Source organism: Eucalyptus grandis, chromosome 6, assembly GCF_016545825.1.
Source record: "Eucalyptus grandis isolate ANBG69807.140 chromosome 6, ASM1654582v1, whole genome shotgun sequence".
In the NCBI taxonomy this organism is placed as follows: domain Eukaryota; kingdom Viridiplantae; phylum Streptophyta; class Magnoliopsida; order Myrtales; family Myrtaceae; genus Eucalyptus; species Eucalyptus grandis.
In genome coordinates this window covers 30,545,272-30,570,272 of record NC_052617.1, presented here as the reverse complement: position 1 = coordinate 30,570,272, position 25,001 = coordinate 30,545,272, and the positions used below count along the sequence as shown (strand labels likewise).

The window sequence follows — 25,001 nt, the reverse complement described above, 5'->3', positions numbered from 1 at the left end:
CGATATTAAAGTTTGGATATAAGGTTACAAAGACTGTTCCAGTATTTAAAGTGGTTTAGATAGTATCAATACAGGCATACTGGTATTCTAATAATCGAGTATCTAATAAAGCTATTCTGGCCATGACTGGCAAGCCTTTTCGATTATGAAAGGTAAGAGCAAGACGAACAACTCCATAATGGACATGAGAGTATTCCTATTGGGTCCATTGCTTGAGAAATTTTGGCGGAATTTGAAGAGTGAAGAAATATTCCTTTTCAGTGGTTGGAATGGGATGTTGATCGAACTTGGAGGATTGGACGTACTCTTTTACTTCCTTTGGAGTTTGGCAGATAAGTTGTCGAATGGAGATAGGAGAAAATGATGAAGTAGGTTTAGCAAAAGCAGAATAAGGGTTCATAAGGGGAAGTTGAGTTTCAAAGATTTTGGTTTCATCACTAAAAAAGATTTCATAAAAATAGTCAATCTTAGAAGTATTTGACACACGAAAATCTGAAAGAGTTGAGGAAGATGGGGATGAGGTGAGAGTAACCGATGCTTCCAATATTTCAGGTCTAAGTGTCTTGATTAAGTTATATATATTTTAACTATATGGGTCGGATGTGGTATGTATTGAGTAAGAGTTACTTGTCAAAACGGATTAAAATAGGTCCATTTCAATGAGGTCATTTTCGACCAAACCCGAGCTTGACTTGATCCATCCGTTCAACAGGTCTTATTGTCAATCGTGTCTTAAGAAGTATTTTATTATCGCGCGGAAAATCTGAGGTCGGCCTCTATAAACACGGCCGGGTTTAGGGACAAAAGGGGGCCCGGGCTCTTCAACACCGCAGGTTGCGGGGACAATTTAGTACTTACTGTTTCCCACTGGGGGAGGTCGACGTAATTCTTCTTGCATGGATTTTACATTAAGGTCTCTCATTTGACCCACCCTTGACAACGAACCCCATATTAATTAAGTTCTAAAACACATTTAAAAGAAAAGGACCAAGAATGTCGACGTTTTAAACATATTTTATACTACACATATTTTATTGATTAAAACGTTGCAATTCCAATCCGAGATACAGATGATTTAAAAATAGAAAAAGTAAGACAATGCAACAGACGCACGATAATTTGGCGCGAAGCTTCCCCGAACTTCCCTCTTCTCTGCCTACCTGCAAAAGCTAAGGAAAATGCTGTCTCTTTTTTCTTGGTTCAAGCGCGTTCGGAGATAAATCCCAGAACAGGTGGATCGTCTCCTCTTTTGGCCAGCCATTCCTTCGATCCGGAGACCTGGAATTCTCCTCCGTTTCCGGTAATCTCCACCTCCTCGTCCTCCGTTATACTGGTCGGCGGTGGTTTTGTCACCCCCTCGCGGCAGCTCAGCTACGTTTTTATCTGCTGTTCCTGTGCGTGCGTGCGTGCGTTTGTTCGAGAGTCTGTTTGCTCCTATTTTCGCTTCGAACCCTAAAAAAAAACTGGCGGGGGCCTCCTCGTGCTGGTCGCTGCCACCAAATGTTGGCCCGATTGCACCGCTATCACCTTCGTTTGCTATCATCAGACATCTGCGCCGTTGCGCATTTGCCGTGCTCGTTCCGTGGGCCTCGTTGCTTCTTCTGCTCCTGCTGTCTGTAGTTGTACTAGTCTCTTTTCTCTATCTTTTGTCTGCGTTTGATCCTAATTCGTGCTTCTTTCGTCACGAGGTGGTGGCCCTGGATGAGCCCCTAGTGTTTCTTACTGGGGCGTGCAATCTCTCCTTGCGACAGTGTTTAGCTTTCGGATTCGTTATCATTATGAGTACCCCGTCGTCGAACGGGCCCTTGCCCGGCTTGCCAGTCTCCGGCCTGAAGCATGATGTGGAGGCGGGCCGGTGCTCCACCAAGGAAGATGGTCCTTTCGACATCACGCATACCAAGAATGCCTCCATAGAGACTCTCAAAAGATGGAGGGTAACCCCTCTATTTCTTATTTTGCTGCTCCTCTTTTATTCGTGGTGGTTGTCGATGTACATCATGTGTACGTGTTTTTTTCTATATGCCGTTGTCCCGATGATAACGTGTCTGCTATTGTGCTGGAAAGTACCATGAGAAATCCATTCCAATGGTTGCAGTCCGATCAATGCGAAACTTACGATTATATAGCCAATCTACCTGACTCGGCAAGTGGTCATAACTCATTCACTTGCTTACATTTTGTATGAATCGCTACTTGTGCACCTCATGCTCAGTACACTGCATGTAGGTTACTGCTATTTCAGGCTAATGCAATACCATCTTCATTCAATTGCAATGTCTCACAACGCAATGGGAGTGTAGTAAGTGCGAATTATGATATAACACTCGTTGTTTGCTTGAATGCTAAGGGGTTAATGACACCACAGGTACTTGAACTTTTGCCCATCTTACAATAGCGCACCCAAACTTTCTTTAATTTAATCGAGTACCTCAACTTTTCAAATGTGGATCAATATGGAAACTCCTATTAAAACCACGGAAGGAATGCCACCATTGACTGTATGTACCATGTCTGACGTGGTCTCTTCGAACGATGCCATGTCATTAGGGACATATTGGACAGCGAAGATCGTCCAAGTCAGCACTATCTCTCTCTCTTTCTATCTCCTCATCACCCAACATGTATATGTAGATAAAATAATATTCGCTCGGTAGGTGAGCCATGTTAGCAGTGGGGCTTAACCTTTGTAAAGCGAGCCACCTCAGCAAAATCACATGACATGGCTTACTTTAAAAAGGCCTCAGATTGAGTCAAATTTCATGATTGAACAAAAACTGAGTTCAAGTAGTTGATTGCGAAATGGATAAATGTTTAGGTACTTGTGGGGTCATCGGCCTGAGTATTGAAGAACCTGTTGACATGTTGCTGTAGTTGCTATTTCAGGGGACCCGATCCATTCGGTGGAGAAATAGGAAAACATGACTGTATAGGGTTATTTCGCAATTTGACATGTGATTATTCTGAAGAGCGTCTATATAGAATTTTTTTCCTTAGCTTCGAGTTCTCCATGTTTGTATAAGAAATGCAAACGTTTCCATGTGCAAGAATTAGATGAAGACACATTTTGGTTGCTAAGGGAACTGATGAGGGCTGAGTTGGATTAGCTCGTAAATCCTTAAGTATTTGCACATAAGCATTGGGCAAAACAAATCTAGGAACTATGAATCTTACTTATAAGTCTCATAGACTCTATGAAACTTAATGCTTAGGTATTAATCTAAAGGAGTGTATGATCAATGTTACACAGTTGACTAGACTTCTAGTTGATTTTGTGTTAATATACGGGACCATCTTTGTGCCTCCTTTATTTCTCTTTCCCCATGCATGTTACCATACTCATAGCCAAAATGAGTATGTTTTGGGAAATATGCAAGATTTGATCAGTAAGTGACTCTATCTGAAAGTTGGCGTGTCACTTTATGTGTTTAAGATATAGGACATCTTCTAGGGGGTTTGGACATGTAAGATGACAGATTTTTTGCTGCACAACAAGAAATTGCAACATTATGAGATTGACTCAAGTGGAAAAAGAGTTGGGTTGCCAGAGATCCTTGAAGTGTCCATGCAAACTCCAAACAAGAGCTCTGGAGCATAACAACATAGAAAAATATTAGGAACGAATTCATTTGATTGTTGCAGTTGCCATTGTCCAAATGGACTTGTTAGAGGTACCGGAGATTATGCAAGAACTTCAAAGTGATTGAATGAAACATATTGGTTTTCCACCAACTCAAGATGTTGTTCAATCTTGTAAGAATTTGATGGGATCACTATCAACTGTTGTAAAAACTTAAGCTATTAGATGAACGCATGGTTTAATATTTAATTATTTCAATACTCTCCCTCACACTTAGTCTGGTCTTTTTACCTACTATTAAGTGTGGACATATTTAATTGGGGTGGTAAATCAGGCTTGGAAAGATTTGAACTCAGGATTTCTAACTTTGTTATTATGTGAGAATTTGGTGGGACCATAGCCAACTGTTTTAAAAGTTTAGACTATTAAATAAATGTGCGGTTTAATATTTAGTTATCTCAAGAGATTCGATTCATTAAGTAGTGAATTGAATTCAATCAATTCAATTACACACGAAGAAAAATTTATCAATTCAATAATAATAGGGATAAGTGCATTAGAAGTCCTAAAACTTGTCATGAAAATGTAGTGGAGTCTTAAAACTTTAAAAAATTGCAATTAAGTCCTAAAAGTTGTCATGAAAGTTCAATCAAGTCCTACAACTTTCAAAAGGTTCAGTCAAGTCCTAAAACTTGTCTCGAAAGTATAATCGAGTTTTAAAATTTTTAGAATGTGCAATCAATGAAAGTACCTAGATTGGATCAATTTGACATGTTTTAGGATTTGATTGCACATTTTGAAAGTTTTAGGACTTAAATTGCACTGTGACAAGTTTTAGAACTTAATTGTACTTTTTGAAAATTTTATGACTAAATTGCATTTTCATGACAAATTTTAAAACTTCAAATACACTTATCCCAAAGTAATAAGGTTGACAATGCTGTACATTCTGGAGCTTTGAGTTGTCAAGTATCAATTTGTGCACGAAATGAGTTAGTAGAAATAGAAATGCTCCATTGGATTTGCATACACCAAAAAGGCATACAATTTGGAATGATTGCATCTAAGGAAAAGTTGGCATGGCTTCAATTGAGGATAAAAACTCATCCGAATAAGATAGATTGGGACATGTGAAACAATGGAGGGCCTGGTAGGATGATGTGATGTCATGATGGAGATGTTTGAAGAAAGTGGAAAAATACGTGGATGGATACTCTAAGGAAAGATGGTCGAGCACTTGGATGGAGGACCAACTGCAATGGCATAATTAGATCCAAGTACTTGACCTAACTAAGTGAGAAAATAGCTCTTTTGCCATAGCTGTGGATTGATGTGCACATTAGGTTCTTTGTCCTTGGTTAGCTAAAACCATAATCAAAGGGTGTTACTACCAACTTGCATACATCCTCCACAGTTGAGAGTTAGACCATATTGTTTGTAAGTAGAATTTTGCCACTGGGGAGAAGGATAATAGAATGCAAGAAGTTGATTTTAGTTTTAACATGCATAGTACCACACAATAGTAGCTAGACTCCTTACCAAAAAAAAAAAAAAAAATAGTAGCTAGACTACAAGCATTGTTAGTTGTCTTCACGTCGGGGATTAAGGTTGTGTGTGGCGACACTTTTGCGTTCTATCTCTTGCTCTTTTCTTTTCTTTTTTTCCTTTTCTTGTATTGTCTAAAGTTTGACTTGTATTAACTTCAAAAAACCAAAATCCTTAAAATACAAATAGTGATAAGTAGAGTCATTTATATTTTTTTTTTTTTTGGCATAATTTCTTGAAGTTACATGATATTTTGTTTGAAAAATCTAAGAGGCGTAGCAACATCGAACGATTGCCTTCTATAAGTTAGTATGGCCGCTAGAGGCACACCCAAGGTAGTGTTGGTGGGGGCCACCGACTAGTAAATCAACGAATCTTCGATGCAAAAATTTGCTATATTTTCAATCTCAAATATTAGTCAAAATATTTCTCTTGATTTTTGTGGCCTCATCATCTTGACCCCATGACCTTAATTTACTTGTTCACTTCTAGGCCATGACCGATAGGGTGATCGGTTTCTAGTCCAATCTAGTTCCAAGGTGGAATTGGGAACCGGGGACCAGACCAGTCCAATAGAACCGATCACTTATTTTTTTCCACTACTTGGAGCTGGACCAAAATAGTATTTGGTTCATATTTTACTTATTTTTTTGAAGAAATAATAAAATAAAAAAGTATATTTAGTTGGTCTGGTCTGGTTCCCATTGGAACTAGGGACTAGACCGCCTAGACACTAGTTCTACTTTTAGTAACCGGGAATCGAACTGACACTCCTAGAAAAATCGCACCAAATTGGTTGGTTCGGTTTGGTCTGGGCAATTCCTGGTTTAGGGGGTTCGTATTGCACACCCATAATGACCAACCCTTCTGGTCGCATGTTTTGGCATCTCCAAATAAATGAGAGCAAAGTTTGTTCTTTTATTCAATTCAAATAGCTCTTCTATTTTGAAAAATATCAATTTTCCTAAGAGTGATTAAACCAAAAGTAGTTGATAGCAGTAACAACGCGCATTTAACGCCTCCATCTAATGGCTTTGTTAGAAAATCCAATAAAAAAGCGTAGGCCGTTAGCTGAAGGGAGACAACATGCGTCATTATATGATCCATAAACAAGTTACATGAGATGATTTGAGATGAACGGATTTGAACTGAAGGTCCTTCAACTTTGCAGCGATCATCTCTAGTGTTGAATGCATCCCGGCGGTTTCGATATACATTAGACTTGAGAAAGGAAGAAGACAAAGAGCAACGACGAAGGATGATTAGAGTCAATGCACAAGTAACAAGAGTAAGATTAATTTGGTACAAACGTTTCCTTTGGTGTGTGTGATGGATTTTGGTTCTAACCATCCACTACAAATTGCATTAGGCAGCTGTGCTTTTCAGATTGGCAGGGGAGCGACAGATTGGTAAATAAGTCTCTCTTTGCTTATTCCCACATCTATTTCTGAAGGTTTTATGTTAACGAGTTTGACTTTGCATGTGGTTCAACTGGAATTTGCTTGGGGAGAATTACCAAAAAAGTCCTAAACCTATTGCAATTGTGCCAATTCAGTCCTAAACTTTTTTTTTTGGCCAATTTAGTCCTAAACCTTTTATAATTGTGCCAATTCAGTCCTTCCGGCCAAAATTGGCCGGCCGGAGCTGACGTGGACGCCGGCCGGCGAACAATTTTTTAATAATTTTTTAAATTTTTTAATTTTTTTCGAATTTTTTTTTTCGATTTTTTATTTTTTATTTTTTACCTCCTTCTTCTTCCTCTGGCCGGCAAGGCTGACCTCGCCGCCACCGGGCGAGGCTCGCCCCCGCCGGCCATTGGCGAAGGCGAGCCTCGCCGATCTCGGCGACGGCGGCCTCGTTGTCGGGCGAGGCTCGCTTCGCTGGTGGCGGGCGGGGCAAGCCTCGCCCGCCGATGGTGAGGCCGCCGTCGCCCAGCCATGGCGAGGTCGAGCCTCGCCGGATCTGGCGACGGCCTCGCCGTCACCGGGCAAGGCTCGCCTTCGCCGGTGGCAAGCGAGGGCGAACCTCGCCGGCCGACGGCGAGGCCGCCGTCGCCCGGCCAAGGCAAGGCTCGGCCTCGCCCAGCCATGGCGAGGCGAGCCTCGCCAGCCATGGCGAGGCGAGCCTCGCCCAGCCCATGGCGAGGCGAGCCTCGCCATCCGGCGACGGCGGCCTCGCCGGCCACTAGCGAGGCCGTAACAGATCCGGGCGAGGCTCGCCCGCCATGGCCGGGCGAGGCTCGCCTTCGCCGCTGGCCGGCGGGGCCGAGCCTCGCCGCCGAGGAAGAAGGAGGTAAAAAATAAAAAAATTAAAAAATTGAATTTTTTTTTAAAAATTTATTAAAAAATTGTTCGCCGGCCGCCTGTCTCCGCTCGGCATCCACGTCGGCTCCGGCTGGCCAATTTTGGCCGGAAGGACTGAATTGTCACATTTGCAATAGGTTTAGGACTTTTTGGTAATTCTCCCAATTTGCTGGTAATTGAGAAGACGACATTTTGGCAGTCACTGGTCAAACTTGTTTTAAATAAGAATTATGTCTTTTGAGCCATTCTCAGTGAAAGATAATGGCTATGTATATGAAGTAGTGTGTCAACTTTAGTATGGGCTTTCCACATATATTACTGCTGTTGTATGAGGCACCTAGCATTTTGCGATAATCATCTACCTCAGGACGATCTTTTAGTGAGAAAATAGTTCCTTCAGTTATAAAAAGCTACTTAGGCGGGTCGCCAAAAAAAAAAAAAAAAAGCTACTTAGGGTGCGTTTGTTTGTGTTCATTTGTTTTGTTCATGAACATAATTCCTGTTTTTTGTTCTGGGGAACAAAAAATAACATAAACGCATTTCTTTGCGTTTTTGTTCCAAATCTATTTTTTGTTCTCGGGAACAAATTTGGAACAAAAACAATAAACAAAAAAAAACTTGCTTCTTGTTCCTGGAACACTTCCGAGAAACAATTTTTCTCTCTTCTATTTTTTTTTCTTTTTTTCTTATTTTTTCTTTGGCCGACGACCTCACCGAAGCATCGCCGGCCGGCAAGCTCGAGCTCGCCCAGCCACGGTGAGGCTTGGCCTTGCTAGGGGCCAGCAAGCCTCGCCATGGCTAGGCGAGGCCGCCGGCCCTCGTTGGCCGCCGTTGCCGGCCATGGCCAAGGCCGGCAACCGGCCAAAAGGAAGAAAAAAGAAAAAGAAAAAATTAAAAAATTAAAAGAAATAAAAAAAATTATACAAGTTTACCAAACATGTTTTTGTTTTTTTCTATTCCAGAACAGATTTACCAAACCCATTATTCTATTTAAAAATTGTTCTCCGGAACAAAAATAATTTTTCTATTTCTGTTCTCTAAAACAATTTTTGAATATAAACGTTACCAAACGCATCTTTAGTGTGTCAGAGCTGCAAATGGTGTGGACAGTCAGCTGTTCTGTGGACGGCCAGCTGTTCTAGGACAAGATGCATCAAGCTGTATGCCCCTGAAAGGCTTTCTGCTTCTCTCCTCCTCTCCTGCCCAAAAGTGGTCAGAGGACCAAGACTGAAAACTTTCTTTATCAAAAATTTATTTAGTTCTGTGAGCCATCAATTTGTACCTCAATGTTAATTAACGTAGTTAGGATTTGGTGTATCAAATCTGTCCCTCTGTGCTCTATAACAAGAGCTTCTATCTAGTCTTGCATTAAGTCAATTAAGCAAAGACATAGTCATTTGTGATTTCTCGCTCCCTCTCTTTTGTGATCCTAAAATCTAGACAGTTATACATGGCTTTTCTTCCTTACACCTTGTGATAGCTGAAATCCTCTCATTCATCTACTGCAATACAGGGGTAGGTCCAAATGGGACATCTCCTATTGCAATTGGTGATTATGGAATTGGACTTGAGGAGCTTGCATCCATGACTCGTGACCACAAATTTTTAGCTCTGCAGCAATATGGGGGGGCAAGTTCATCTTGCATAATTCTTACTTTCTGAAGCCAATATTTTCAGTTTGCTGATGTGTCAATTGCCACTTCATCAGGTTGAGGGTTTATCCAATATGTTGAAGACAAATTTAGAGAGAGGAATTTCTGGGGATCAGACTGATATATCGAAGCGGAGGAATGCATTTGGTTCCAATACATATCCTCAAAAGAAGGGACCGAGTTTCCTGGTACTTTTGCTTATAGTTCTTATCCTTTACATTTTCCTGAGGACTTCTACGAGGAGTGGATTTCGCCTCTTAGAGTGTCATAACATTTGTTTTCTTCTCTAGAGATTCCTTTGGGAAGCCTGGCAAGACTTGGCTCTCATCATTCTGACAGTAGCGGCTGCAGCATCGTTGGCGCTTGGAATAAAGACAGAGGTAAACTTGGTCTTTTTGCTTTTCCTAGAATAGATGTTACGGCAATATTTTCTATTTTTAGGAGCTTGGTAATCTTTATACAATAAACCTTTTTCTTATTATGGTGACCATATGAACCATATTCTATTACATGTTATTTATTTGCAGGTTTCTTGTGTTCTTGTTGATTTTTCGCATGCCAATACATACACTTGACAATGCTCATAGCTTTGGGTAATTGATATGAGAGTACACTAAATGGGACTCTGCAAAAGATGAATTATTTTTCTCTTGGAGATATTTTACATCAATATGGTCTGTAGTCTAGTATTGGAAGATGAGAGGTGAACTTAATATGATCCTTTCATTGTTTATCATTAAATGGATTGTCATATTTTATTAGAGAGAACTGTCTTTCAAGGTTTTGCGTTGCTTTTGGGAACTTTCTATCTTGTGGCATAATATAGGGGCAACAATTGATGCATGTCAAGAAAAAGCAGTCTATTGCTAATATGGAATGACACTGCATAGGGAGTTTTGATTTCTCTTGGTTCTTATGTATTGCTTTATGCTAGATGTTTCCACCATGACTTCGTGGTGTTATCAGTTTATCCTACTACAGAAGTTAAGTAAGTGTCTAAACCGTTTAAAAAATTGATCTCTTTTGCTCCTATCCATTGGGGTCCTAGTAAGAGTTTTTTCCCCCGTATGTATGGAATATGTGTTCTTTTTCATTTTTCCTGCACTTGCAGTTACGCTCATATATGCGCTCCTTCTTATGATCTCTTGACAGGGTATAAAGGAAGTCTGGTATGATGGAGGAAGCATTGCCTTTGCCCTTTTTCTTGTAATTGTTGTAAAAGGTGTGGAAACTCTTCTTTGGACTAGAGTTTCAGGGCGTCAGTATGCTTGATTATGGTATTGCAGTTTGTTAATTACCCAAGATGAGTGTTTTTGGCTTTCACAGCATATTTTACCATGAAAGCAGTACACTTATAGTCTAATGGTCATTTCCATGTTTTCTAAATAAGCTGTCAATGACTATCGACAATCTCTACAGTTTCAAAATGTAAATGAGGAGAAACGAAATATCCAACTAGAGGTACATACATCTTTCATTTTATGCTTTTTTTTCCTATTCTCGATGATGGTTGATATACACTTTGAGAATTTCACAGATAATGAGAGGTGGTAGGATGATCAAGGTTTCTATACATGACCTTGTTGTTGGTGACATCGTCCCTCTGAACATAGGTGATCAGGTGAGCGCCTTAGGTGTATCTATGACATCCTTCAGCTATGAGTCTTTAATTTCCACTCAATTTGTCTCTGGACTTTCCAGGTTCCTGCTGATGGAATCTTAGTCAGTGGTCACTCTCTTGCAATTGACGAATCTAGCATGACTGGTGAAAGCAAAAATGTGAGCTATGCATATCTTGGCATTTTCTTAGGAACTTTTGTAGTGTATTTTTCTAAATGTGTTGTTTTGGCAGGTTCACAAGGATCAGAAAGCACCTTTCATGATGTCCGGTTGCAAAGTAGCTGATGGTGTTGGCACTATGCTGGTAACAATTTCCTCTTTGCAGTGATGCTTTTTTGCGGTCGTGAAGTGGTTGATGGATAGGAATATTGGGAATACAATGAGAAATTTATCTCTAGAATGTTTATCTGGAAATCCAAAGCGGACTGGTTGACACGCTTGTCAAATACGAGAATGAAGATTTTCTATTGAATGATTATGTTGCTGCATAGAAATTGCTGATTACATTCATGTTTGTCTGGCTCTTTCTCATTTAGCTTCATTGGTGAAATTGTACGAGAGTTTCTTCAGAGTGGGTAAAGCTTTTTTGAATCTCACATTATCAGTATGAACTGGGCGTTGCACTAGTTTTGCAGATTTTTCTTTACTATATTCTGGAGCTCCGAACTCTTGGGCTTCCTCTTGATCTGTTACAAGTAGAAGTTCGAAAATTTTAGTCAAGAATAGGATTGACACCAGATTCTCAATGTTGTCTTGGCTTTAAAGTTACTAGCTATTGAATTAACTGGAGATCTATTCAACCTAATGACATATGTACAATTTTTTTTTTTTAATTAATGATTTCATTTGGGGGAAGTTGTTGCAAGTACCATCTGTTTTGCCAATCTTAGTCATTCTACTAGCCAAGGTGGTCTGCAATGAATTTCAGTCTCCTTTGTCTGGTGACTATTGATTTAACTATGGGTCCTTTGCCCTATAAATTCTTTTTAGTCTGTTTAATGGTCAGATATCATCCCCTTCTTAACAATATGCTCAAAATAGCACATACCACTACTTATAACTACGAGTTTGCTGTTGCTTATTGTTACTTGCATTTCCATCTACTGGTTCTGGTAGTGTTTATAAGCCAGACCAAGTGCCTTTTTTCTCACCCTTTCATCATTAGCATTCACTTTGATCATTACTCTGTATGTGTGCCGTGCATTAGTGCGCGTGTGCATGCGAGTGAGATTTGTGTGCGTGAGCAATTCCTGTGCCATAGAATGATAGATGGAGTCATATTATTACACAAGATTCCATAAAGATTGTTTTTCAGTCAAAATAATGAATTGAAACAGATCTATTTGCTGATTTAACTGAAATATATGGGCCAGCTTGGGCAGAAACAATTTTGCTGGTTTTATTGTTGTTGAACCGTTTTGATCTTGCAATGACAATTATTTTATCTTAGAATTGGGTAATATAACTGCCTTCCTATTGTGCTACTGGCATGTGGTTTTTGTAGGTTCTGTTTGCACTATCATCTCATTCATGTTTCTAGGATAAGTTCACTAGATATTCTTTCAGGTCTTACTTTTTTTCATTTCTGACCTTTAACTTGTCTTCAGGTAACTGCTGTTGGAATCAATACTGAATGGGGATTGTTAATGGCAAGTATCTCAGAGGATACTGGTGAAGAGACTCCATTACAGGTTTTCTAGCATTTATCCTAACTTAGCAAATTAGAAATCCCTCTATTTTAATATACTTGCATCCCATCCTAATGTGTTTTTTAAATGTCCTTCACTAGGTGCGCTTGAATGGCGTTGCAACATTTATAGGCATTGTTGGTCTTACACTAGCTCTTTCTGTGCTTGTAACCCTTGTGGTGAGGTCAGTTATAGTTTGTCAAGTTTCTTAATTTAGTTGGGAAACGTCAAGTTTTTGTAAACTTTCTGGTTTCAATATGATATGAGTTTTCAGGTACTTTACCGGACATACAAAAGATGCTAATGGAAATGTCCAATTTATTAAGGGACGCACCAGCATCAGTCATGTTGTGGATGACATCATTAAGATTGTTACTATTGCTGTAAGTACAATGCCTCGTTCTTCTTTTGTTCATCAATACACTCATATTTATACACAAGTTGTCTCTACATCTATATATGTACATATATTACTTCTGTCTAGTTACTTCACCGACAAACTGTATTCAGGTCACTATTACGGTGGTCGCCGTGCCTGAAGGACTTCCCTTGGCTGTAACCTTGACGTAAGTATGAATTGCTATTAGACATATAGAAACTTATCAGCAAGAAGGGATTGTCGCTCCTGTTTTTCCCCTTTTATTTGTAGTATTTTAAATTCTCACTATGGTTTATCGCACAATTGATACTGTATATCAGATTGGCGTATTCGATGCGGAAAATGATGGCTGACAAAGCCCTGGCAAGTCCAATTTCCTTGGGACACTAGTGATTTTTCCTTTTCTTAATGATTATAGATGGGAGTGTTGCTTCAATAGTACAGTTATAAACAGTATTATATGTATAGGTTCGTAGACTCTCAGCCTGTGAAACTATGGGATCAGCTACAACCATTTGCAGCGACAAGACTGGGACATTGACGCTGAATCAGGTTGGCTTTGGAATCCTTCTTTTGACGCCATCTGCTTATTTCCTCAAATTTTGTCCTCCTTTACCTTTAGGGTGCATTTTTTATTTGTGTACGTGTGTGTTTTTACTTGCTTCTTTATTTATTCATTATTTTTTTGGGAGCGGGGGTTCTTTGCCTTCCTCTTCCTTTCATTTTGTTAGAATAATTAAGTATTAAATTACGCTTTCATCTAATAGCTTAACATTTTAGAACGGTCGGCTATGTTCCTACAAAATCTCACATGGTATTAGAGCCGGAGGTCATAAGTTTGAATCTTTTCAGGTCTCATTTGCCTCCATAATTAAAATTTTCATGCTTAGTACTAGGCAAAATAGACCAGATTAAGCGTAAGGGGAGTGTTAGAATAATCAAATATTAAATCAAACAACTTAAGCGTTAAGAGTGGTCGGTTGTGATCCCATAGAATCTCACACTTATATTCTCTGATGATCAAAACATTTTTGAGTAATCTTCAGTTTCATTATCATGTATAATATGAGTATTAATATGCAGTTCGGTTATTGCCACAAAAACTCACACTTTTGTTCTCTGATGATCAGAACATTTTCAAGTAACCTTCGGCTTCCTTATCATGTATGATGTGAGTATTAATATGCAGTTTGGTTATTGTAGATGACGGCGGTTGAAGCTTATGCTGGTCGAAAGAAATTGGATCCGCCAAATGACTCCTCAAAATTGCATGAAGTGGTTACATCTCTATTACACGAGGGTGTTGCACAAAATACTCAAGGCAATGTATTTGTACCAAAGGTATGGCTATTTATCTGGAACCAGTTGTAATATACAATGAGATGTTCCCCCTTATTGAAGATAGTTTAATTCCACAAAATCATTGCTTGTATATTTTATCAGGCTGTTTAACTTTTTTGACATGTTCTATTTGTCATTTTCACTTAATAATTATTCACATAGGGCCAATCATTTATGACTATTCTTCTTTGTTCTTGTTTTTCTGGTGTTAGCTATATTTTCTGGTTCAGAGGGAATTGTGAGAACCTCGCAATATCGTCTTTTAATTTGTCCCATTTCCTTGTTCCATTAATGTCTTTTGTGGAGCTTTCCTTTAGCTTATCATGTCTGGTTTTACTCTAATGACATGATAGGAAGTGTCGACGGACAAACACATGCTTACATTTGTTAAATCTTAAAGAAGCTGGAATTGAAATAACTGATGAAAAACCTGTTTTTATGCATGAGACTTGGAGAAGCAATATTGTTCATGTAAGTGAAGAAAGTCCTACAACCGTGATATGGGCATGAGCTAGATTTTCATTACTTGTGAAGGAAAAAGACTTATGCTTGCTTCTCGAAGTGCTTATGAGACAATGGCTTTCCATTTTACTTTGCAGTAACATCCTTCTGCTTCCATTTTCTTTAGCCAAAATTAACGGTTTTTTTTTTTTTTTTGAACTGAAGCATTGACAGCTGATTAATGTTTCGTTCTGGGTCTGGATTTCTTGAAAATGCTACAGCTTTTGTGTTGTCTGGATGTAGATTGACGGAGAGGGCCCAGTATTATAGTGCTAGAAAAATGAAGCTTTCCTCATGCTGTATTGTAAATGAGAGGGACCTTTTGCCAAAGTTACTTTGAGTTGAAATTAAAAAATAACCAGAGAGAGGAACAGTCTAGAAAGGAAATAGCATCCCGTGTGTAACTTTGCATCAGCAAACTTGATATATTCAAGCTCATTGCTTGTAGGGTGGAGAGGATGTTGAGATTTCTGGATCACCCACAGAAAAAGCCATTCTTTTGTGGGCAGTTAAGGTATGATGTTTAGCATTTTAGTTTTTGTCTCTGCTATGCTTGACTTGGGAGTTTGTTGAGGGTGTCTGTATTTATGGTGCAGTTGGGGATGAAGTTTGATGTAAGCAGATCAGAGTCTACAGTTCTCCATGTTGTCCCATTCAACTCACACAAGAAACGCGGAGGTGTTGCCATCTTAAGGGTATTCCTTAATCAATGTTACCCTTTGTTCTTGGTAATCTGTGTGTGGTTCCTGCTCCTTATTTTTTCTCAAATATTATAGATCCAGGAATGTTAGATGGCTAAAGCATCGAAATATCTTTCCTTGGAATTATGTCAGGTCTTGTGGCATGAGGTGCTTTTCAGATATGACTATTGAGCAGAGGGGGGTTATGTAGAAATTCTTTTAGTTGTGGAGTTATTGTCATTTGAGGAGGCATTTCTGCAACTATTGCACTCATTAGCATGACTTTGAAGCCTCAACCCATTGTATATAAAGTAGAGCTCTCTAAGAAATAATGGACATGGTTAGTTCCCAAAAATGCCTTTCAACAAGCCAAATGAAAAGCAGTGAAATGATCACAATTTAGACCTTATGTTAGATAGAGTTTACACATAGATTGTAATTTCCCAAATAACATGGTATTTGACAGGCATGGGAAGAATAATTCACGAAGCAAATCCTCCCCAACGGTAGAGATTTTGGCTGTTGTTGGTGAATAGTACACGGCCAGTAGGATCTTTTCACTCTAGCTTCATGCTTTGTGAGAACGGAGATAATGTTGGATACTCATTGTTAAAAGTAGAATGCATATATCTTTGGCCAAAAAGAAAGAGGAGGGGAAAATTGCGAGAGAGAGAAAGAGTGTAAAAATTGATTTTTCTTTTTGTAGTTATCTCATTCATCTAACGCATGTGAATGTTTGGTTTTTTTTTTTCCATCAGCTGCTGTATGATTACATTTGTTATGGATACTAAACTTTGAAACATGTTATACTAGCCAGCATAGTAGAGTTCTCCATGTTTCTTATTCGTTTGTGGAAGGGCATTTGGTCTGGTCTCTCTTTCTTTTTGGTGGAATGAATTAGATTCTTGGCTTATGTGCTATGAGATTCTGTGAGACCATTACAATTGTTCTAAAAGCTTAAGTTGTTAGATGAAGGCGTGGTTTAATATTTAATTATTCCAACACTCCCTCCCATGCTTAGTCTAGTCTTTTTGCTTAGTATTAAACATGAACATATTTAATTGGAGAGGTAAATGGGGTCTAGAAAGATTTGAACTCAGGACTTCTGACTATGATACCATGTGAGATTTTTGGGATTACTGCCTACTGTTCTAAAGGCTTAAGCCATTAGATGAAGGCGTGGTTTAATATTTAATTATTCCAACAATAACATTACTATTTCCATCCTAATGTCATTAGCAATTCTAAAACTTATTGATGAAGTGTACAATGGTGTTTTTAGACTCTTCTAAATCAGAATTATTGTTTCAAGTTCACGAGTTTATATTCATAAAATTGCTATATTCTGTAATTTGGGAGAATTAGGATTTCAAGTCTATTGCATTTGATCGTGTGGTTAACACTTGATGTAACCGAAACTCATCGATTAAGTTATATTTTTTTGGATTGTGTTGATGTTACTATAAACGCTTGATTTAGTAAATAGCTAAAGTTGATCAATCAACCAGCTGAATTCGAGTTTAGATAATGTGACTTCTTGCAAGTTTTGTTAGAATGTTGTCACATTTTGATTAATAAGTCTAACAACATAAACATGATCCTTGGTGATGTTGATGTTAGTACAAACACTTGATTTAGTAATTATCTAATGTTGATTAATCAACCAGGTGAATTTGAGTTTAGATACTGTAACTTTTTGCAAGTTTTGTTAAAATGTTGTCACATTTTGATCAATAAATCTAACAACATGAACATGATCCTTTGTGAAACAAAAGACATGACATTTTGCTGAGCCAAAATGGTAGAACAATTCTTTGACCAAAGAGACTTGTTTTCCTGCAAAATGGTTATAGTGGCTTTTTGGAGCTAGTGGGGTGTAAATCATGTTGTTTTGTGCTTTTGACTTGTGCATTTGAGTTTAGGCATGTTTGAGATTGCATCAATCGGGAACTCACTGTATCTAGATCTAGAGATTAAAAGAAACCATGAGTCTGTTCTCCTGCTTTTTTAAATAAAAACTTGCTTGTGAAATTTGTTGTTCAAGATGTTGTCTGTTAGAAACCAGATGCTGTTTTGAAATCTATGGAAGTGTAGGTTTTTCTTTTGTGACTCACCTATTGAGATTCTATTTCCATCATCCTGTCTTTTTGCAGAATAACTCTGAAGTTTTTATACATTGGAAGGGAGCAGCAGAACTGGTCTTAGATTCATGTACGAGATATGTTGACTCGAATGGTCAATTCCAACCCATTGATAAAGAAAAGGTTGAAACAGTGTCCTTTTGCCTCAGTCAAGTTGATACATTAAGTTACTACAGTATGGGGAAGACAAGTTTTGGTTAATCTTCTGGTTGTGATCTACCTACATTTGCTGTTCTACCTCATCATTTTCTTTTACATCAGTTACTAAGTCACTTCTTTGTATATACTGTCTAATTGTGTAAATGACTAGCAGTGGATTAGTGCATGTAACAATATTTTCTAGCTTGTTTCAGCATAAATTGAGCTACTTTTGAGCCTGTCTGTGCATGTCATGGAGTGACGAGAAAATTTATTTGGTTAGCTTCAGACTAGTAGTTTGTTCGATGTCTAATGTGATGCTTTAGTAACAATGTTGAGGCTTTCGCCTTTGTGATCTATGAAGGCATTTCACAAGGTTGGATGGACAAATAGCCGTTCCATCATTCTATTGCTTAAGAATGGAGGATTAATAGTGATGCTTTATCCATATATTATTCTTTGATGTTTAAAGCAATGAAATGTACACGGAGTTTTCATTGGTTACTTTTGCTTTTTAATTCCATTGTTGCAGGATTTCTTCAAGCAAGCTATTGATGACATGGCGGCAAGAAGCTTGCGTTGTGTTGCCATTGCTTGTAGGCAACATGATCTTGACAGCGTCCCAGCAGATAAGGAGAGTCTTGACAAATGGGTGCTCCCTGAAGATGACCTTGTCTTGCTGGCAATTGTTGGTATAAAGGTATGCACAAACAGTTATCTTTCTACATACAGGGATCTTCCCTTTGCATTGTTTTCTGAATATATGTGTTGGAGTATGTACCACCATGTGAGCGGACATTGGCAGTTTGGGATGAGTACCTTGAGGTAGAAATACTGTAATAAGTGAGTTACTTGAACCAACTTCTGGTGCTCACATAAGAAGCTGCTACATACTTCTTAGTCTGTGACACAGAGATATAGAGAAAGTTCCAATAATACGTGCTTAGCTTTTGGCGATCCATTGCTTTGTTTTTGTATTGTTACATCATTTTTATTTTTATTTTGGTGGGAACCGGACCAAGCAGGCATATCATAGCATATATAATCATATCATTGGCTTATCAGTTTGCCTTTTCCATTCTAGATTTTCCATCCTGTGTGGATTAGGTAGTTATATATTTATGCACATCTGCATGCCATTTAATAGATTGAACTTTTATATAGCTTTCAACTTTGATGCATATAATTGCATTTCAATTAGGGTGAGCACGGTTCCAAGATAGAACCAGGAACTTGAGAACCAGACTTGTGGAAACCTGTTCGGTTCCAAGTTCAAAGGTATGTAGGGTGGGTTCCAGGTTCTAAAAATTTGAGAACCTATTTTAACGGGTAGATTATAGGTTCTAAATTGGTGGAACCTGGAACCTAGAATTTATAACCTATAACAAGTTTTTATGTTTTTCTTGATCTATATTTTCACGCGATCTTGTGATATTTTGTGATGTCCGATGATGAGTACATAATTTGTAGGCTAGGTTTAAAGATATGTAGGGTAGGTTCTAGGTTCCAAAAATTGGAGAATTTGTTTCGACGGGTAGATTCCAGGTTCCAAATTAGTGGAACTTGGAACTTAGAACTTGGAATAAGTTTCTATGTTTTTCTTGGTCTATATCATTACGCGATCCTATGGTATTTTTTTATGTCCGATAATGAGTGTATAATTTGGAACCACTAGTTCGAGCTTTCATTTTATGACCAAGACTTTTATTTTGATAATGTTTCATAAGTGAATTGTAGCAGTAAGTGATAGTTATTAAATGTGATAATTCATTGCATCGTTCAATTAATAATATACGTAGAACCTAGGTAGACCTTAGAACCGACCCTGAAACCTATGATAGGGTAAATTCCAGGTTCCAGTGTATGCAGGGTAGGTTTCGGGTTTTAAAAAATGAGGAATCTGTTCCCTTGGGAAGGTTTCAAGTTCCAGGTGGAACCTATATGGAACCTGGAACCATGGAACCTGGAACCGCTCACCCCTAATTTCAATACTTTTTTTTACTATGATGTCACTTGCAGGATCCTTTTCGTCCAGGGGTCAAAGATGCTGTGAAAGTTTGCGTAGAGGCTGGAATCAAGGCAAGTCTTACATATATGGCCGCTTTATTAAAATTAGGAGTGTCATATATTATCTGGATTCTTGGAATCCCTATCTAATTGATCAGAAGAGAACTCTTTAACCCTGCGTATTTCTGTGACTAATCACTCAAGAAACAAGATTTGGCCTAGCGGTGGTCCACCTTCCTGATCCACAAGGATAGTGATATATCATGGCATAGGATATCTATATACTCTGTATGCATGAAGAATGAGATCCTTAATTAATGAAGATAAGTGCCAGCTACCTAATTGTGGTGAGACCTAATGTAACCATATGCATGTGGTTTAATAGGTGCGCATGGTCACAGGAGACAATATCCAAACAGCGAAAGCGATAGCTTTGGAGTGTGGAATACTTGGTCCTAGCGATGATTTCTCTGAACCTAATGTTATTGAAGGATGTGTATTTCGTGCATTGTCTGAGAAGGACCAACAACAATGTGCGAAAAAAATAACGGTATGGATAACTTCATAGATTCACTAGTAAGGTTGTAAGGGCATTTTAACTCCATATTCGTGTTTAGGTGATGGGGCGGTCTTCTCCTAGTGACAAGCTGTTACTCGTGCAAGCATTACGCAAAGGAGGTGATGTTGTTGCTGTAACAGGAGATGGAACCAATGATGCTCCTGCTCTCCATGAGGTCTGACACACGGCAACTTGATGTAAACAGCTTGCGTGCATGCTTGCATACATAATCATGTACTAATATTCAGATAAAACATGTCATTTATGGGCCAGTGTGTTGCTTCTTATTAGCTCTTAGTTTGGGAGATGATAACAGTTGGACGAGGTCTAAAACATGTTAAATTTTAAGTCACGTGGGTGAATACCTGTTCTATAAAACAAAAGTATGTTCCATATCAGTAATTAGGATAAATGGACAACTGATTGGTGTGAAATGGTCTTTTTTCTCTGTGGAAGAATATATACATATGAATATGGTCATCTGATCTAATCCTAATCTTGCCTCTCTTGCTATCTCGGTGCATTATTGTGTGGGACTTTCTTATTGAGTTTGAAATGTTCTGTTTTAGTTTATTCAGTAATTTATTATCTTAGTGATTGCATTTTTACTATATTGTTGTTTAGGCAGATATTGGTCTTGCCATGGGCATTCAAGGGACAGAAGTTGCGAAAGAGAATGCAGACATCATAATTTTGGATGATGATTTCGCTTCTGTCGTTAAGGTTAGCAAAATGTTCACTCTTGGCCTGAGGATACTAGCATAGGTTATCCGCAGTAAATATAACAGTCTTCTCATCTCTAAATGTGGCCTTTGAGTCATCATAGATCTGAAATGGCAAGGTAAGAGCAACTTCCTCTACATGTGCTTTTGAGACAATCTTCAGCTACAGAAATGGGGTCCCTGTACTACTGGTTTCTTTTGACTGCTATACCTATTGGTTTTCAGCACCTGTACTTTCAACTATATATGAATGAGTGCTGATCGCTGTATATTTACATCTAGTAATGCTTATTGGGATTTTTGAACTTTTGCTGATTTAATTATTACATCAACAGATAACTTTTTAATATTGTACTGATTTAATTATTACATCAACAGATAACTTTTTAATATTGTAATTTTGACATCTTTTGTGTAAATAGGCTGAGGAATATGATGGAGGAGGACTGTGTCTAGAATTTCAAAAGATTAACTTCTATAGTTGTTCTTGGCCCTAGATTGACTTTTATGGTTGAGTTAATTTCAAGTCTTTTCAACCTAGGCGGACACCAAATTTATAATATCACGTCCATTTTCTCTGGGCAGGTTGTGCGATGGGGCCGTTCTGTATATGCAAATATTCAGAAATTTATCCAGTTTCAACTGACAGTCAATTGTGCAGCAATGGTTATCAATGCTGTGGCATCGCCATCTGGTGATGTTCCTTTAAATGCAGTGCAGGTCTGTAGCTCTGCTGTTTATTTACCATGAACTATGTCCATACCAGTAACATTTGTCAGAACTGCGTAATTTTTTTGCCCTTAAAGTTGCTTCTTTCGGAAATTTTGGATGTTGGAATTGGGGTATGAAATAGGGGAAGGATAGACAAGAAAGAAGCTGTCAAATTTGAGGCTGACAGGCAGTCAAGGCCCTCAGCATTATGCCTACTCATCCATCTTAAACCCTTTTGTTTTAGTCGACATACCACTATGAGCCTTAAAGCAGAATCACAGGCTCCACTATGAGCCTTAAAGCAGAATCACAGGCTGCATTGAGGTTTTTGCTATTTTTATTTGACTGACATAGCTAGCGTCCCGCGCCCCACTGTGTGATATTGTCCACTTTGGACACTGAGTCCTCACGGCTTTAAAACGTGTTACACAGATTAGACAGACCTAAGCCTTTATAAACTAGCCCAGGACTCCTCCCCTAAGCGATGTGGGACTAGAGAGGACCCCTTCCCCTTCCCTGCGCACGTCTGAGGACCGAGGCGCAGACGCACCGCCATCCCTCCTCCCCGCGCACCGTCGCTTGGGCTGTCACACTTGTGCCTTGAAATTTTTGTGTGTAGAATGGACAGAAGGAAGAGGATGCTTATTCTCTTTTTAGAACTGTGGGATTAGTGAAAATCGACGTTGTTTCTTCTGCATACCAGGAGACCTTGTCTTTTGGGTATTTGATTATATTATTGCAAATAAATATGGAATTTGTTGGACAACTATAAGAGGCAACTTGACAAAGTGTCACTATTTCCTATAACTTCTATTTTATGGCCATTGACTAATTCCTTTGACTGGAAATGCAGTTTATTGACCTATGGTGCTTATTATGCCTTTCTTCTCAATGCAGCTTCTGTGGGTTAACCTGATAATGGATACTCTTGGAGCACTTGCCTTGGCTACAGAACCTCCAACAGATCATCTTATGCATAGAACTCCAGTTGATCGAAGGTTTTCTCTCTGGCCAATTCCAATATGCTGTTATATACGAATAAACAGGGAAATGCAAAATCTGGCAGTTTCTGTGTTTCATGTAATATGCCTTCTGGTACTCTTGCTTAGTCTGAACCACATATGAACTGTTGAAAAATATTATTTTACTCAATGCGGTACCATACTTGGGTAAAAGAGAGGTCCTTTGAGAATTTTGATAAGACAATTGCTCTTGGCAATTTGTTGTGACATACCTTTTTCTTTGTCCTAGCGGCAATATCAAAGCACTAGTCAGCGCTTTTGGACTTTGCCATGGTTGAACCTTTTATTCTTGCTGATTTTGAATTATCATTCTTATTATCCTGGGATACTGAATTTTTGTGCTGAGTGCTTTATGTTTGTCGTGGCACCTGTCAGTCATTTCTATAAGCGTACACACATTTGGCAATGAGGTGATTCACCATGCTAAAGGCCTAGATGTAACTGTTTCATGGGACTTGCAGGACGTTTCATGAGTCTCTAGGTAGCCGGGGTCACTACACTTGTGTCTTTGGATTATTAAGAAAAAAGAAATTCATGTCGTTTTGGTTTTGCAAGATATGTTCTACACACAGAGATGCTTGGGGGTGTCAAATGTGCAAATGGGTGCACAAAGAGGGAGAACAACATGCTTAGCGGGAAAAACTTAGGGATATATTTTTTGGGTTGACTTTTACTTTGACAGATTATTCATTGATGTCCACTTTTTTTTTCTTTCAGGGAACACCTCATAACCAACATAATGTGGAGAAATATAATCATACAGGTATATTTTCTCTCCACTTGTCTTTTGATAATATTGATTTTCTACATTGAAGTTAACTTTTATTTTGGCAGGTATTTTATCAAGTTTGCGTACTTCTCGTGCTGAATTTCTTGGGGAAAAGTACACTTAAGTCAAATGATGAAAGTACGCAACACGCTACTATGGTGAAGAATTCTGTGATATTTAATGCATTTGTCCTTTGTCAAGTAAGTATGCCGACAGTTTGATACTTCCATGCTCTTAACTCCTTTGGTTTATACTTACCATTTAACTTGGGAAAATAATTGGGATGGCATTTGTTATCTTGATTTTCTGTTATATATTATATCTCTAGCCATAAGGCTCAAATTGGTGGGTTGTTATTGATTGCAGATCTTTAATGAGTTTAATGCTCGGAAGCCTGATGAAATCAATGTGTTCAGTGGAGTAACTAAAAACCACCTGTTCATGGGAATTGTAGGAATGACCTTAATACTTCAAGTGGGTGGCATTTTTGTGTCATTTTTTCACTATATTTATACAGATAATACTGTGAACTGATAGTGCGGTTTTGATTGTTTTCTAGATAATCTTTATCGAGTTCCTTGGTAAATTCACTACATCAGTGAAATTGGATTGGAAGCAGTGGCTGCTGTGCGTAGGGATCGGCTTTCTCAGGTAAGTTCCATTCCTTAATCTGTCGATAAGAGTCCGTGTATGTGTCTGAGCAATAAAGTTCACAGAGTGGAAGGTATTCGAAGTATAGGTGTCGAAATCTTAAATGCATTATTTGTCAAAATCTTGCACGGATTAGCTTGGGATGTTATTCTCTTCATAGGCTTTATCAAAAGCTCGGTGATTGTATACCATTAAGATGGAGATTGAACATCTTCTTACTATTTCGGACATGTTTCAGAGAAGTTAATAAATATTTGAGACAGGCCAATTTTGAGTAACTTAAAATTTTTGTCCTGAGTTTGAACATTAGGGACCTGGGAAATTTCACTTGTCCTTCTCGTGTTAGATAATTGAATTCCAGTTCATCATCTTTGCTTTCTCAGTAAAATTAACTATATATCTGTTCATTTCACTGAATATCTTATTGTCAACGAACAGCTGGCCACTCGCTGTAGTCGGGAAATTCATTCCGGTTCCTGATACTCATCGAGCGAAGTACTACTTTGTTTGGCTATTTACTGGTTTCTATTTAGGGGCTGTCGTAATCAATATTCAGGTTGAGGTTATGACCTAATTGGTTTGACCTAATTGGTTGGCATGTATAATATGAATATTACATTGTCCTGAACTCTTCTAAGGCATGATTGTCCTATCCTGTCTTTACCTTATCAACCATTTGACTATAACATACACGAAAGGTCATGAAAGTGCATCGTTTCATTTCCTGTGAGTCATCACTGGCTTCTTACTTATATCGACCTGGAAGCTTATATGTACAGCACATACATAAGAAATATTTACATGACATCGCCGAAAGGTGCATGCATCTAGCCTGGGAAAGGAAGTCAAAAGGTAGCCTAGCTTCGCTATTTTCTACACTAATCCACGTCTTCGAAAAAAAAAAGTCTTCAGCTGCCACACGAACTCAGTGCTCTGAGCACCACCGTCCCTACTCCAGGTCTGCTATTGCCAAACCGAAGAGGACCAAACTATTC

The 25,001-nt window shown here is 38.6% G+C and overlaps 1 protein-coding gene across 1 annotated transcript; it reads left to right on the top strand.

Annotated features, from left to right (window-relative positions):
• The first annotated feature begins 1,460 nt into the window (after positions 1–1,460).
• On the top strand, positions 1,461–24,726 carry LOC104424210 (calcium-transporting ATPase 9, plasma membrane-type). Its single transcript, XM_039314329.1, has 33 exons — positions 1,461–1,934; positions 6,294–6,410; positions 6,492–6,531; positions 8,939–9,054; positions 9,134–9,265; positions 9,368–9,457; positions 10,230–10,299; positions 10,468–10,538; positions 10,615–10,698; positions 10,779–10,856; positions 10,930–11,001; positions 12,305–12,388; positions 12,487–12,569; positions 12,660–12,768; positions 12,896–12,951; positions 13,085–13,127; positions 13,233–13,316; positions 13,968–14,105; positions 15,055–15,120; positions 15,203–15,301; positions 17,440–17,550; positions 18,098–18,265; positions 19,585–19,644; positions 19,958–20,122; positions 20,190–20,306; positions 20,756–20,854; positions 21,439–21,573; positions 22,462–22,562; positions 23,304–23,349; positions 23,421–23,555; positions 23,722–23,829; positions 23,915–24,006; positions 24,445–24,726. The coding sequence occupies exons 1-33, from the start codon at positions 1,779–1,781 to the stop codon at positions 24,578–24,580; spliced, it is 3,261 nt and encodes a 1,086-aa protein (XP_039170263.1). The 5' UTR covers positions 1,461–1,778; the 3' UTR covers positions 24,581–24,726.
• The last annotated feature ends 275 nt before the right edge of the window (positions 24,727–25,001 follow it).

Coding starts and splice junctions, on each gene's coding strand:
- LOC104424210 (XM_039314329.1), top strand. CDS start 1,779: ATGAGTACCCCGTCGTCGAACGGGCCCTTGCCCGGCTTGCCAGTCTCC. Junction 1,935..6,293: donor AGACTCTCAAAAGATGGAGG/GTAACCCCTCTA, acceptor TCAACTTTGCAG/CGATCATCTCTAGTGTTGAA. Junction 10,300..10,467: donor TCTTGTAATTGTTGTAAAAG/GTGTGGAAACTC, acceptor TTTCTAAATAAG/CTGTCAATGACTATCGACAA.